This window comes from Balaenoptera ricei, chromosome 17 (genome assembly GCF_028023285.1).
Source record: "Balaenoptera ricei isolate mBalRic1 chromosome 17, mBalRic1.hap2, whole genome shotgun sequence".
Taxonomy (NCBI): Eukaryota; Metazoa; Chordata; class Mammalia; order Artiodactyla; family Balaenopteridae; genus Balaenoptera; species Balaenoptera ricei.
Window position 1 is genome coordinate 46007832 of NC_082655.1, and position 16174 is coordinate 46024005.

General features: G+C 32.9%; 2 protein-coding genes across 3 annotated transcripts in view; one reads left to right on the top strand and one right to left on the bottom strand.

The window, feature by feature from the left end:
* C17H8orf88 (chromosome 17 C8orf88 homolog) overlaps positions 1–9723 on the top strand; it is a 46879-nt gene extending 37156 nt beyond the window's left edge. For both annotated transcript variants that reach the window (XM_059902030.1, XM_059902031.1), the window contains exons 5-6: positions 7330–7436; positions 9610–9723. In XM_059902030.1, coding sequence (XP_059758013.1) covers positions 7330–7436; positions 9610–9633 — 131 coding nt within the window. In that variant the 3' untranslated portion in view covers positions 9634–9723. The remainder of the gene's footprint in view (positions 1–7329; positions 7437–9609) is intronic.
* A 3256-nt stretch (positions 9724–12979) lies between these two features.
* NECAB1 (N-terminal EF-hand calcium binding protein 1) overlaps positions 12980–16174 on the bottom strand; it is a 200975-nt gene continuing 197780 nt past the window's right edge. The window contains exon 12 of the mRNA XM_059901719.1: positions 12980–13005. Coding sequence (XP_059757702.1) covers positions 12980–13005 — 26 coding nt within the window. The remainder of the gene's footprint in view (positions 13006–16174) is intronic.

A 16174-nucleotide genomic window follows, 5' to 3' on the forward strand; every position in this document is an offset into this window, starting at 1 on the left:
CAAAGGAAACCATAAACAAAGCAAAAAAGACAGCCTACGGACTGGGAGAAGATATTTGCAAATGATGCTACAGACAAGGGCTTAATTCCCAAAGTATACAAACAGCTCATACAACTCAATATCAAACAAACAAACAAACAAACAACCCAATCAAAAAATGGGCAGAAGACCTAAACAGACATTTCTCCAAAGAAGACATAACAGATGGCCAACAGGCACATGAAAAGATGCTCAACATCACTAATTATTAGAGAAATGCAAATCAAAACCACAATGAGGTATCACCTCACACCGGTCAGAATGGCCATCATCAAAAAGTCTACAAATAATAAACACTGGAGAGGGTGTGGAGAAAAGGGAACTCTCTTACACTGTTGGTGGGAATATAAATTGGTGCAGGCACTGTGGAAAATAGTATTGAGGTTCCTTAAAAACCTAAAAATAGAGTTACCGTATGACCCAGCAATCCCACTCCTGGGTATGTATCTGGAAAAGATGAAAACTCTAATTCAAAAAGATACATGTGCACCCCAATGTTCATAGCACTATTTACAATAGCCAAGACATGCAAATAACCCAAGTGCCCATCAGCAGTTGGTTGCCTTAAGAAGATATGGTATATATACACAATGGAATATTAGCCATAAAAAAGCATGAAATATTTCCATTTGCAGCAACATGAATGGACCTAGAGAATATCATACTAAGTGAAGCAAGTCAGACAGAGAAAGACAAATATGTATCACTTATATGTGTATTCTAAAAAATAATACAAATGAATCTATGTACAAAACATAAACAGACTCACAGACATGGAAAACAAACTTGTGGTTACCAAAGTGGAAAGGAAGGGGAGGAGGGATAAATTAGGAGTATGGGATTAACAGATACAAACTACTATACATAAAATAGATAAGCAACAAAGATTTATTCTACAGCACAGGGAACTATATTAAGTATCTTATAATAACCTATAATGAAAAATAATCTGTGAAAATATATATATTTTGTATATTTATATACTTATATTTTTATATTATACACAGTATTATATATATATAATCACCTGAAAGTAACACAATACTATAAATCAACTATACTTCAATTAAAATAAAGAATTTATGTTTTCCTTGGAGCACTACTTTAGTTGCACTGACCAATTTTTACATTATATTTTAATTGTCATTAAGTTTAAAATATTTTTAACTTCCTTATTATTTTATCTTTGACTTGTGAATTATTATAAAGTATGTTATTTAATTTCCAAGATATTTGAGAGTTTTCTGGATATCTTATTAATAGATTTCTTAATTTACTTTGTTGTCAGAGAATATAGTCTATATGATTTCAAGCTTCTTAAATTTATTTTTATTTTTTTACTTTTAGCATTTTTTTAAAGTTGACATATACATTATATTAGTTTCAGGTGTACAACATAATGATTTGATATTTGTATATATTGGGAAATGTTCACTTCAGTAAGTCTAGTTAACATCTGTCACCATACATAGTTACAAAATTTTCTTTTTCTTGTGATGAGAACTTTTAAGATTTACTCTCTTAGTGACTTTCAAATATGCAATACAGTAATATTAACTATAGTCACATGCTGTATACATTACATCCCTGGGACTTATTTTATAACTGGAAATGTGTACCTTTTGACCCACTTCACCTACCCCTTAGCCCCACCTGTGGCAACCACCAATCTGTTTTCTCCATCTGTAAGTTTGTGGGGTGTTTTGTTTTGTTTTTAAGATTCCACATATAAGTGAGGTCATACAGTATTTGTCTTTGTCTGATTTAGCGTAATGCCCTCAAGGTCTATCCATGTGTTGCAAGTGGCAAGATTTCCTTTTTTTATGGCTGAATAATATTCCATGTGTGTGTATATATATATATATATATATATATATATATATATATATATATATATATATATATATATATACATATACCACATTTGCTTTATCCGTTCATCCATCAGTGGACACTTAGATTGCTTTCATGTCTTGGCTATTGTAGATGTCCTGAAATCAACATTGGGGTGCATATATGGTTTTGAATTAGTATTTTTGTTTTCTTTAGAAATACCCAGAAGTGAAATTGTTGGATCATGTGGTAGTTCTATTTTTGATTTTGAGGAACCTTCATACTGTTTTCCATAATGGTTGCACAAATTTACATTTCCACCAACAGTGCACATGTTCCCTTTACTCCACATCCTCGCCAACACTTGTTATTTCTTGTCTTTTTGATGACAGCCTTCCTAACATGTGATATCTCATTGTGGTTTTGATTTGCATTTCCCTGATGATTAGTGATATTGAGCATCCTTTCTTGTATATGTTGGCCATCTGTATGTCTTCTTTGGAAAAATGTCTATGCAAATCCTCTGCCCATTTTTTAATCAGGTTGTTTGGGGTTTTTTGCTATTGAATTGTATGAGTTCTTTATATATTTTGGATATTAGCCCCTTATCAGATATATGATTTGCAAATATTTTCTCCTATTCAGTAGGCTGCCTTTTCATTTTGTTGATGTTTTCCTTTACTATACAGAAGATTTTTAGTTTGATGTAGTCCCACTGATTTATTTTTACTTTTTGTTGCTTTTGCTTTTGGTGTCAAATCCAAAACATCATTGCCAGGACCAGTGTCATGGAGCTTACTGCCTATACTTTCTTCCAGGAGTTTTATGGTTTCAGGTCGTACATTCAGGCATTTAATCCATTTTGAGTTAATTTTTGTGTATAGTGTAAAGTAAAGGGTCCAGTTTCATTCTTTTGCATGTGGCTGTTTAGTTTTCCCAATACCGTTTATTGAAAAGACTGTCCATTTCCCATTGTATAGTTTCGGTTCCTTTGTTGTATATTAATTGACCATATATTAGTGGGTTTATTTCTGGGCTCTCTATTCTGTTCTGTTTATCTATACATCTGTTTTTAGGCCAATACCATTACTGTTTTGATTACTATAACTCTGTAGTATGGTTTAAAATCAGGGAGTGTGTTGCCTCCATCTTTGTTGTCCTTTCTCAAGATTGCTTTGGCTATTTGGGGTCTTTTGTGATTCCATACAAATTTTAGGAATTTTTTGTTCAATTTCTGTGAAAAATGCCATTGGAATTTTGATAGGGATTGCATTGAATCTGTAGATTGCTTTGGGTAATATGGACATTTTAGTGATATTAATTTTTGTGATCCATGAGCACAGAATATCTTTCCATTTATTTGTGTCATCTTCATTTTCTTTAATTAATGTCTTAAAGCATACAGTTCTTTCCCTCCTTGATTAAATTTATTCCTAGGTTTTTTTATTCTTTGTTGCAATTGTAATTGGGATTGTTTTCTTAGTTTCTTTTTCTGATAGTTTATTTGTGTATAGAAACACAACAAATTTTTGTATATTGATTTTGTGTCCTGCAACTTCACTCAATTCACTTATTAGTTCTAACAGTTTTTGGTAGAGACTTTAGCGTTTTTTTTATGTCACCTGCAGATAGTGACAGTTTTACTTCTTCCTTTCCAATTTGAATACCTTTTTCTTTTTTTTGCTAAATTGCTCTGGCTAGGAGTTCTAATACTATATTGAATAAAAGAGGTAAGAGTGGCCATCCTTGTCTTGTTCCTACTCTTAGAAATAAAGCTTTCAGCTTTTCATGATTGAGTATGATGTTAGCTGTGGGCTTGTCATATATGGCCTTTATTAGGTTGAGGTATATTCCCTTTATATCCACTTTGTTGAGAGTATTAAGCATAAACAGATGTTGAATTTTGTCCAGTGCTTTTTCTGTATTTATTGAGATATCATACGATTTTTGTCCTTCATTTTGTGATGTGGTATATCACATTGATTGATTTGTGGATATTGAATCATCCTTGCATCCCTGGAATAAATCCCACTTGATCATGCTGTATGATCCTTTTAATGTATTGTTGAATTTGGTTTGCTAATATTTTGTTGAGGATTTTTGCATCTATGTTCATCAGGGGTATTGGCCTGTAATTTTCTTTTCTCATGTCATCTTTTTCTGGTTTTTGCATCAGTGTGATACTGGCCTCATAAATTGAATTTGGGAGTGTTCCCTCCTCTTCTATTTCTTGGAAGAGTTTGAGGATTGGTATTGATTTTCCTTTGAATGGTTGGTAGAATTCACCAGTAAAGCCATATGGTCCTGGACTTCTGTTTGTTGGGAGGTTTTTGATTACTGATTCAATTTCCTTACTAGTAATCAGTCTTTCATATTTTCTATTTCTTCATGATTCAGTCTTGGTAGGTTGTATGTTTCTAGGAATTTATCAGTTTCTTAGAGGTTGTCAAATTTGTTGTGTATAACTTCATAATATAATCTTATCCTTTGTATCTCTGTGATATCAATTGTAATGTCTCCCCTTTCATTTCTGAGTTTATTTATTAGAGTCCTCTTTTTTCCAAGCCTCTTAAATTTATTGAAACTTGTTTTATAGCCAACATATAGTCTGTCTTGGTTACTGTACCATATCTATGTGAATATAATTTGTATTTTGCAGTTGTTGATGTAGCTTTTATAATTGTCCGTTAAATCGAGGTGGTCCATAGTATTGTTAAGATCTGTGTCTTTTCTGATTTTTTTTTGTTTTTTTGTCTAGTTATATCAGTTGCTCAGGGAAGGGTTTTTACATTACCTAATATTTTTATGGAATTGTGTGTTGCCCCCTTTATTTCTGTCAATTTTTGCTTCATGCATTTTGAAACTCTGTCCTTAGGCACAACACATTGATAATTGTTATCTCTTTATCTAATGTTAAGAGCCACTCTAGCCTTCTTGTTCTTAGTCTTTGTGTGGTATATCTTTTTATACCCATTTACTTTCAACCTATCTGTGTCTTTATGTTTAATGTGTATCTCTTGCAGGCAGCATGTAAAAGTGTCTTTTTTTATTTGTTGTGTCAATTTATGGCCTTTAATTGCAGTGTTTATCTTAAGAGTGAGTATACTATGGCCCTCAGGCCAAATGCCCAATTTGGAAATTAACTTTTATTGGAATACAGCCACATGCTTTATTTAGTTATTATCTGTGTTTACTTTTCTGCTACAAGAGCTGAGTAGTTGTGACAGAGACTGTATGTCCCAAACTTCTCAAGTATTTACTTTCTGGTCATTTACAGAAACATTTTGCTGACCCTAGTTTAGACCATTGAGATTTAATGTGATATGGTTGAATTTAGACATATCATTTTATTACTTGTTTCCTGTTTGTCCTCGTTTTTGTTTGTTTTTGTTTTCCTCTGTTCTTTTTTTTGGATTTTGTTAAGTTTCATTTTTGGTATTTAATTATATCTATTGTATTTTTAGCTGTATTTCTTTGTATTTTTAAGTGGTTGGTCTAGGGATTATAATATCTAACTTTCTCAGTGTACTTGTTAATAGTGTACTTCATGCAAAACAGTGATGACAAAACTTTGCAACCATATGTAAGTTCCTTTCCTTTATCCCCCTGCATTGATCTTTTTGCTATAGCTATATGCATTATATCTCCATACCTTGGAAGTCTCATCAGACAGTGTCAGAAGTTTTGCTTTTCAACAATCATACATATCTTCATAAAACTTAGATAAGGGGGGAAAAAAGGAGTCTGTTATATTTATTCAGCTATTTGCCATTTCTCTTTTGTTCTCCTTTAAATCTTAAGATTAAAGACTCTGGTATCATTTCCCTTCAACCTGGAGGACTCCCTTTAGTGTTCTTATACATCAGGTCTGCTGGTGACAAATTCTTTTAGTTTTCTTTCATCTGAAAATGTTTTTTACTTCATATGCATTCCTGAAGGATTTTTTCACTGGCTATGTATAAGGGAAAAACTACACGCCTCCTGTGTTTTTCCTCTACTCTCAATACTATACTCACAACACTTCTGGCACTAGATGTGTGGTTTTTCCAAATATCAAGCAATTCATTGTGAAACCAGCTTGGTGTCCTATAATTCAAGTTAATTCTGATATTAACTGGAATTAATGTAGATGCCACAGGGTAATGGCCTGGTCACATAAGACTACCCTCCACTTCCGATGACATTTACAAGTAAAGGTTCCCAAGACCCCCTTCTTGGATTCTGTCATTTTCTAGGACAGCTTACAGAACTTAGGGAAACCACTTTCTTACATTTACCAGTTTATTACATAATTAAGGGTATGATAAAGAATATAGATGAATAGCCAAATGAAGATATACATAGGGCAGGGTTTTGTAAGGTCCCAAGTGCAGGAGCTTCTGTGGAGTTGAGTTACACCACTCTCTGGTACATGGATGTATTCACCCACCCAGAATCTCTCCAAACCCTTTACTTGTGTGATTTTTATGGAGGCTTCATCATGTAGGCACCATCGATCATGAACTCAATCTCCAGCCCCTCTCCCCTTCTCAGAGGATGTAGGGGTGGGGCTGAACTTTCCAAGCTTCTAATCATGGCTTGGTCTTTCTGGTGATCAGCCCCCATCCAGGAGCCCACCAAGAGTCACCTCATTAGAACAGAAGACCAAATCACCCAGAAAATTTTAAAAGACTTAGCAGCTCTGTGTCAGGAACTAGTGTCAAGGAACAAATATTAGAACAAAAGATGCTCCTAGTGCTCTTATCACTTAGGAAATTACAAGGGAAAGGAGTTCTGTGCCAGGAACAGGGACAGAAACCCATATATATATTTTTCTATTATTTCACAATATGGAAACCTAGGTTGCCAGTCCTTTTCTGTTAGAAATTTAAAGATTATAGCTCCACTATTTCTGGCCCAGTAAATGGTCTAATATAGACCAAGATGGTGATAGTCTCTGATGAGAAATCTGCAGATATTTGAATCATTGTTCCCCTTGAAGATAGGGACCCTATTTTGGACCTTTTTCACTATTACCTACAATAAATGTTTCTTGAATTGAATTTATTGGATTGTATTAAATTTTTAGTAAGTTAATATAAAGACTAGACAGGCTTATTAGGGTTCCATTTCCATAGGCTTATCGGGATCTGAATTGCCCAATAGGTGTTATACCTGTTATATTTTATAATAGAAGATTTCTTTACTAGATATGAATAACCAGATAAAAGAAGCGATGCATTACCAAGTTTCTGAAATGTTTCCTTGGTGAATTGGCTTTGTTTCTATGTAAAAGGAAAATTGGAGGCAGTAGATGTTTGTCAGAGCTTTTTCCCCACTTCTCTTTTACATAAAAACTACTTACCATTTTATAAAATAATGGACAGTTAAGGGACATCCAGAAAGAAATGAGCCAAAAAGTGTTCTGTGAGAGTTCTGTGCTTTATAACATTACATTTGATGTTTTGATATCTACAGAGAGAATCAAATACAGCAGAGATTTCCTGTTGAAGCTCTCAAGTGTTTCCATCTGCAGAAAAAAACCAGACTTTCTGCCTGATCATCCCATTGTACTTCAAAAACCAGTAAGTAGTTTTCTAATTTTGTATTGTTTTAATTCTAAATATTTATCTTTTAAAGATTTTTTTATTGTTTTAATTATAAAATATGTGTCTTTTAAACCTTTTTAATCTTTCTCATTGTGAAATATAATTCAGAAAAGTACATAAATCTAAATGTATATTATAACAAATTACTGTAAGTAATCACCACTCTGGTCAAAAATAGAATGGAATTGTCATATTTTAGGAAATATTTTTCTATTTTGTTTTTCAATTAAGTTTTATAATTCACCTGAAATTGATTTTACCATATGGTGTGAGGTAGGGGTGAAGTTTTATTTTTTTCTGCATGGATATCCAGTCATCCTAACAATATTTAGCGAAAGGATAGTCCTCTGCCACCTTTGCGGCAATATATTTACATGTGGTCTGTTTCTGGGCGCTCTGTTCTGTTCAGTTACTCCTTTTATACAGTAAAACAACACAACTATTCTTCAACACGTCTTTGCTGTTTCTTAGCCCTTTATATTTCTGTGTCACCTCATCAAATTCTATCAGAGTAAATACACACAGTAAATACATACATGTATCTTTCAGGATATTGATTGGAAAGGACATGAGTTTCATGTCAGGCTTGGGTTCAAGGTGTAGCTCCACCTGTGTACTGGTATATTGTTCAAACTTAGGCAAGTCACTTAACGTTCTTGAGCCTCAGTTTTGCAATTGTGATAAGGGGATGATTTCTAATTGTTAGGATTAAATGAAATGTATGAAATTGCTTTTTTAGTATGGTACTTATCTCTCATTATGTACTCAGTAGGTGTTGATTTTCATCTTTTATGGTCTTTACTTCCATTTTGACTGGAATTTGAATTTCTTTTATTTATAGTTTTCATAAACACCATTTTATACAGGTAAAGGCATATAAAAGGTATACAGGCATATCTCAGAGATGTTGCGAGTTTGGTTCCAAACAAATATCGCAATAAAGGGAGTCACAAATGTTTTGGTTTTCCAGTGCATATAAAAGTTATGTTTACACTATACTGCTCTTAGTTGTGCAATAGCATTATGTCTGAAAAAAGAAAAACTATTTACATATATCTTAATTAAAAAACACTTTATTTATTTATTGCTAAAAAATGCTAACCAACATCTGAGCCTTCAGCAAGTTGTAATCTTTTCGCTATGTAACATTGAAGATAACTGATCACAGATCACTATAACAAATATAATGATAATAATGAAAATGTTTGAAATATTGGGAGAATTACCAAAATATAACACAGAGACGCAAAGTGAGCAGATGGTGTTGGAAAAATGGTACCTATAGGCTTGTTTGTTGCAAGGTTGCCACAACCCTACAATTTGTAAAACACACAGTATCTACAAAGAGCAGTAAAGTAAGGAATGCCTGTAGTATTCTACTGAGATGAGTTCAGAACATAGGTATGCTCAGAATGGGTCAAATATGAGATATAAAATACTTCCTGTGTTCTCCATTTGGGGGATTTCTTACCCTTAGGCATTCATAGCTTTTTTTTCATAATTACAATTTTTTGTATTTTAGTTTATTCATAGTGTATCAGTGGTTCTTAATTTAAACTCACTACCTTGCAGACATCCAGCTAATTCTTTTTAAAATTGAAGCATAAATTTAAAAGTTTTTTTCATAATAGCTTGCTCACAGGACTATTTAATGAGGTAAAGCATCCTTGATGATATTTGAATTTTTCTACCTGTTCAGAGATCTTAGGGGCATATAATCCTTGGTCTATAAGAATACATCTAAACTTCAGTGCTATATAAAATATAGTCACTTTCTCATTTGAAGGCTTTCCACTTCTAACAACATTTTATTTTGTCAATAAAAGTTTGACATACGCATTATTTTGAGTTTACTTTTGTTTTATGCATTAATAACATTTTCTAAAAATTAGGTACCACAAAAACAGAACAATGGGTTTGGAATACAATCTAATATATTTAAATATAATATATGAATTATATAAGTTTTACTAAACACAGAAGAACTGCTTTATTTGACAAATTCCAGTTACTTAATAGTTTCTATAGTAACATGCATTTAGATCTACAAACACTTAATAGGTCACAATATTTGGTTTGATAAACTAATTAGTAACAGCTACATTCATTCAATCTAATTGATAAGTTAACTTTTTCTTCTTTATTACAGGAAAACAACCAAAGCTTTAAGTAGCATTTTAAGAACATATGTATTTGAAGATAAAGAATTATTAACTTTATATTTTGGACACCTGCAAATGAAGTAGATCTAGTAACAATAACTGTAATGGACTGTAACAATTCAATTTATTTTTAATTTTGATGGTTGGGTATTTGGTTTCTCCTAAAATGAGAAAGAGATATTTTAAACTCTAAAGAATTTTCTAATCAGTTTCAGCTTTGCAGGCAGTTTCCTGCATAAATTGGGAGTAACACTGGAAAGTAGGAATTTGGTTAGTGAAATGGGAAGACTGTATTTATAATTTGCATGCTACTTGCAATTTTTGTTTTTCATCACTTGTAATAATGGAATGGAAATGCAAGCTGTAAAGATTCTCAAATATAAAGTATATGCTACGATGTATATATGATACATAATTTCTTGTTGCTTTTGTTCTGTTTCCCGCTGATTTCATACCAGCACTTGAAAGGATTATTACAATCTCTCTAGAGGTTTAGAATGATTCAGGATGTTCAATGAATAGTTCAGTGACAGGAGGAAGAGTATCTTAAGAAGTATTTCTTTTCACATATATGATTGTGCTCTAGGTTTGTGATAATAACAACATTGTCTAAGATTCTTTTATTTCCAAAAGCGGAATAATTGAGGCATTTGCAAATAATTGAGGTGCATTAAGTTTCAATGCTGTAATTTCTTATAACAAGTGTATGGATGAAGAATTTGGAGGTTTAAACTTTTAGCTCCTAGAAATTTTATACAATAAATCTCCTGCAATTTGTCACTCTTGTTAAAAAGAAAAGCTTGTTCCAGCACAGTGTCACAAAGAATTGCTCATATAAAGGTAAGTGTAAACTCTCCCTAGTTCTATCCTCAGATTCTCTCAGATCCCTGGGTCTATCGGCAAGGCATTCAAGGACATCATTTGGCAGAAAGTTTATCTTAAACTGAATTCTGAACTCCTAAAACCAGTACCTTTTTCTTCACTGGTCTTTAGACTTGTTGCCCAGATTCAAACTTTAGTCCATGGCAGGTTTCCCAACTTGGTCTTTAGTATATTACTTTTCATTGCTTTGTTCCCCAGAAAAAGATTGCTTTTCAAATAGGAAAAAATAAAAGAACCTTCACTAGCCATAAATTTATTGGTTACTTAAAAATGAGTTTATTATACCTACAGCCCAGTTTTTTACACTCATTTTTGCCCTACTATTTCCCTTTATATTATAGCTTCTAGTATTTATATGTGTATGAATACACACACATACACAAAAATACATGTAATTTATATAAGAGCTGGGGTCATCTCAATAAAAACGTAATTAAAAAAGAGCTGGGGTCAGAATTACCATATAATTAAATTGGTTTGCTTTATTATTTGCCTATTCTCCAATTCTGTTGACTTTAGTTAAAAGAAATATCGAACCTATTCCAATTTGGAATACAAAGAGCCCTTCCACTTAGCACTGCTACTGAGGGCAGACCCCTTTTAAAGTCGTACTACTATTCTAACTTTGGAAACTGCGTAGTATCCAAAAGACTTGATGTACTTCCTGAATCTGATACAGAAATGGACTGGCCAGAACAACATATTGATTAGCTATAATTTCTATTTTTGGAATCATTTATGACCAGCATTTTCAAGAAGAGTTTGTATATTAGAAGTCCCCGAGGTTTCAAAGTCTTTTGATCCTTTCTTACTGTATATAATCAGAGTGAGACTGCAAAGACTGTTTTATTATCTATTTGCCTTTGTACATACGTATAGCTTATTTGAATAATCATTGTACATCTCCATTCATGTTGTTCTTTGCTTTGTATATAAATTAAAAGAGTTGAGCCAGGTGTTGTTTCATAGTGTTTGTCATCTTTAGAAATGACCAGACACACACACACACACACATATACACACACACGTGTGTATGTCAACATTTACTACCTATTTCTAGTAGAAGCTATTAAAACTTCTTTAATTTTATTTAGACTGAATGAGGATGGAGAGTACACAAAGGTATTGGTAAAAGTTAGTTTGAGAAAATATATTAGGTTAACTTTTATATTTAAAAAATAAAATTTTAGTTCAACCTTCCTTTTTGTCTGAGTTAAAAAAAAAAAAAAAAGGAAAAATTCACCTTATGTTTGTTTCCTGGAGGATCTGTGGTTTCAGAGGAATTTGGACTAGAGAATAAACAAATTTCTATATGCATTGCATTTTCATTGGCAGCATTTATCAGAATAAAAGAGATTTTATTAAAAATATTTAATTTATGAGCTTGTACAGCAGAATATATAAGGTACACAGTTTTAGTTGTTCTAGTGAAACTGGGATTGTAGTCATTCTAGTGTTGAAACTGAAAAATAGATGTTTTTTGTCCAGTACATATTTTATTATTTCCCTAAAGTTTATACTTGTTTTATAATTCTTTGTTCACTTAGGTTAAAATTTTGGTTTTAAAATATTTTGAAATCATTATTTAAATGCAAATGTCTATTTTTCATAAGTAAAGTTAGACCTCTGGATCATGTGCCAAAAATTCTGGACCACATTTTCTTAAAGTAAAACTCTTTTCTTGATTTGTTTAACTTACATACATGGAATTATGATGCTAACAAATGATATAATGGTGTTACATTACTAAATGGTACCCTGTCACAGAATTGCTCAACTTATGAAAAACCAGTTTATAACTTGACAGATGGATAGAGATTCTATTGGTTATAGTGAAGATTGGTTTATGCTCATGTATTAACTTTTTTTTAAGCTTAAACAACAGGGATGCACATGCATCCCTGCTCTCTCTCTCTGCATATAAGGATACCAGTCATATTGGATCATGTATTAGCTTTTTAAGTAACATAAAGTGAATAGTTATAGGATCCTGAGTTGGGAATGGAGTAGGTATTACTGAAGAATACATTTCACTCATGGAAAATCAGATACTTAAAAATCACAAAACATTGATTTAACCTTTATAGTTTATGACAGATCTACAAAAGCTGTCCTATGAAGTAATAGTCTAAAAGCTCTCACTTTAAATATTTTTTTCTCTATCATAACAATTTTGTTTCTTTATGTGTATACTTTTCATATATTATGATTTTGAGACTAAAGGGTTTTAGGTTTATTGTATGTAGCAATACAGCAGCAAATATTGAGAATAATAGTGAACTTTGAAAGTTGAGCTAAAATTTACATGAACGATAAAGTGATAGAAGACATTTAAGAAGAGTGCACATCTTAGGGTAAATATATTTAAACAAAAGTAGAGAGTAGATTAATAAGTACAGAGAATTTTCTAATTCACATTTTAGATAAGAACAGTTGGTTTTTACTTGGAACCATAAAGAAAATGTTAAGGAACAGCTAGTTGTTCAGGATCCACCATGAAGCTGAAAAGAGAAAAAAGAGGTTTTTTTAATAATGAAAATAACTGCTAGGGCTAAGTTAGTTCAAGGTGCAAGTCATTCTTAAAAAGACTATTTTCCCTCATCTTTAGTCTATAATTACTTATGTTTCAAGTTACTATTTCCTGACTTGATTGAACTTTCCTGTGCACTTGTTAGTTGTACCATATCTTTTGGCACTTGGTTGCAGTCTAACTAAAAAGTTTTGGTTATATATGAATAGAGCTTGTCTTGGCAATGAGATTATAAACGCCCTGAAGATAAAATCATGTTGTTGTTGTTTTAATTTACCCAGTTCAGAAAGTTTGGGTATAAGCAAGTGGATGTGTTTTAAATAATATTTTTTTAGTATATCTGTATTGTAAAATTAGAAATATTTTCCCCAGTAAATGTAAGTATCCCAAAGACAAACCCATGTCAAAGAAGTAAGATTGGTGGAATGAGGTGAGAAACAGACAAATATAAAGGATTAAAATTTGTTTTCAAAGCTGTTTAAATAATACAATTACTGGCAATAGGATCTTACTTTCTTATGTATCCTTTTTTCCCATAACCATAGGGTTTTCTCCTTTGCCAAGGGATATTCTGCTCCACAGACCAATTCTTATGCTCTTTTTGTCTGGGTGTTTTATGATGGCTTATCAGCATAGGCTCCATATTCCAGTATGCCTCATTTAAGTGATTTTTATATTTGAGAGTTCATAGGAATATATTTTGGTTTATATTTTTGTATCTAGGTGCAGACTGGTTTAGTTGCTTTATTTATTTTTTTAAATAAATTTGTTTTATTTATTTTTATTTTTGGCTGTGTTGGGTCTTTGTTGCTGCTCGTGGGCTTTCTCTAGTTGTGGTGAGCGGGGTCTACTCTTCGTTGCGGTGCTCGGGCTTCCCACTGAGGTGGCTTCTCTTATTGTGGACAAAGCACGGGCACTAGGTGCATGGGCTTCAGTAGGTGTGGCATGCGGCTCAGTAGTTGTGGCTCACAGGCTCTAGAGGCCAGGCTCAGTAGTTGTGGCACACGGGCTTAGCTGCTCCATGGCATGTGGGCTCTTCCCGGACCAGGGCTTGAACCCATGTCCCCTGCACTGGCAGGCAGATTCTTAACCACTGCGCTACCAGGGAAGTCCCTGCTTTATTTCTTAAGATGTATCTTAAACCACTTAGAAATCTTAATTAAAAAGCAGTCTTATTAGAAATTATTTGTGAATTAGTAATACAAACCCACTCATTCTGTGTTTCTAACTGTAATAAGTTTCAGATTTTTATTTTAGGTCAAAATATATGCAGCATTTCAAAACTACATAAAATGAACAAAACTAGTTATTAAAAATATAAGTCATATGAACATTAAAATCATAAATAATATTTATAAGCTAATTTCAGCTTTTTGTCCAGGGAGATATATATGCTGTTTGTCCCCATGGGAAGTCAGCGGTTAACAGTGATAAAACTTTCAGTTTAAAATAGAGTAGGATGACCCAATAGATGTTAAAAATCTTGTTTGAAGTAGGTTTTTAAAATTGTGTTAGAATCAAGCCTAACTTTTTTTTCTATCAATTCCAGTGGTCGTAGGAATTAGATGTGATGTGAAAATCAATGAAAAATAGGGTAGCAATTAAAAGGCATTAAATTGTATTCACTCTGAATTCTGAGAACAAGAATTGATCCAGTTTTATCTGTATTCAGTTTTTCTCTCTAAATTAGGAAATGCTCTGAGAGAGAAAGAGTAATAGAATGCATGTACCAATGACACTAATAGTGCATAGAAAGTTAATCCAAGATGATTAAGTAAAGTTAGGCCATAAAAATCTACCAGATTGTTCTAAATGTGCTATTCTTACTATATTTTTTCCTGCTACCTTGTTAGCCTCCCTTTCTGTACTCTTTTCTACTGTACTGTCAAAGTGTTTTCTCTCCTGGAAAGATTCAAGACATCAATAAGAACAAGTTTCTTTCTTTCCTTCTATACTGTAGAAACTGTGGTTTCAAGATTGGGAGAGTTGAAAATGGATATGATGTCAGACACAAAAATTACAAGTGTCAGGACTTCTTGGGAAATTCATGACTGAATACCAATGCATTTATGATGATATCAAAGTCCTTATTCATTCGTTCATTTAGAAAATATTTGTTTCCTTATGCCATACACTATACTAATACTGCACTAGGGCAGGGGATATGAAGATAAATAAGATGTGGCTCTTGCTTTCCTGCATTTCTATGCACAAAAGCTGTAGCAGTCATATTTACAGAAGTTACTTGAACTAGAACTAGTTCTTTTCTTCTCATTTATAACAGACTGTTCAAGTCTAGTATAATGTTAAGCTAAAACTTTTTGGATAAGTTTAAGGCAGTCATCGAAGTCTTCCTTAACAGCCTTTGCTACCAACTCACTTGCAACTTTCCAGAAGCTATTGTGCATCCTATTTTAAACCGCATGAGTCAAATTGTTAATCACGAGAAGTTTCAACCATATTCTTGGCTTCCTCAATTGAGGGTTAAATCTGAGATATACAGCAAGAGAGATTCTAAAAGTCTACCATCTCTAGGTCAGATAAACCTGCCCTTAAGATCTAGAGTAAATACATATTAAAAATCAGGCTGAGACTGTCAGAGTCAGCCTACTTGAAAGCATTCACACCTGATCTCCCCATCTCCTCACCTAGCTTCAATTCCAGAATTGACTTTTTCATTTTCCATTTATTATCAATCCATCAAAATCTACCCTAATTTTAAAATTCCTACCACTTTTTTAAAACTTCTCTTGTCAAATCCAATTTTCAGTCCCATTCTCTTCAGTCATGCTCTACTACATAGGCCCTCTGAGGAGCACTGTACCTTGCATGTTACTCCTCTTTTGGTTTCCTTGATACTCTGCAACTGTGACTCTCCTATCTCTGGTTCCCCTCAGTCTCCTTAATGAAAGGAGGCTTTTCTCTCCCAACCTTTTAAATAAAGGCAGTTCCTCAGGCTTCTGTGAGATATTTTCTTCTTACCTACACACTTTCTCACCAATCCCAGGCTTCAACCATCATCTTGCTATGGTTAACTACTGAAAATTTTATCTGCAAGGGAACTCTATGGGTATCTTCTTGGTTCAGATGCTTTTTTTTCCTGGCCTAGATTATTGCCCTGCCTGACCAATTTCTCTCCT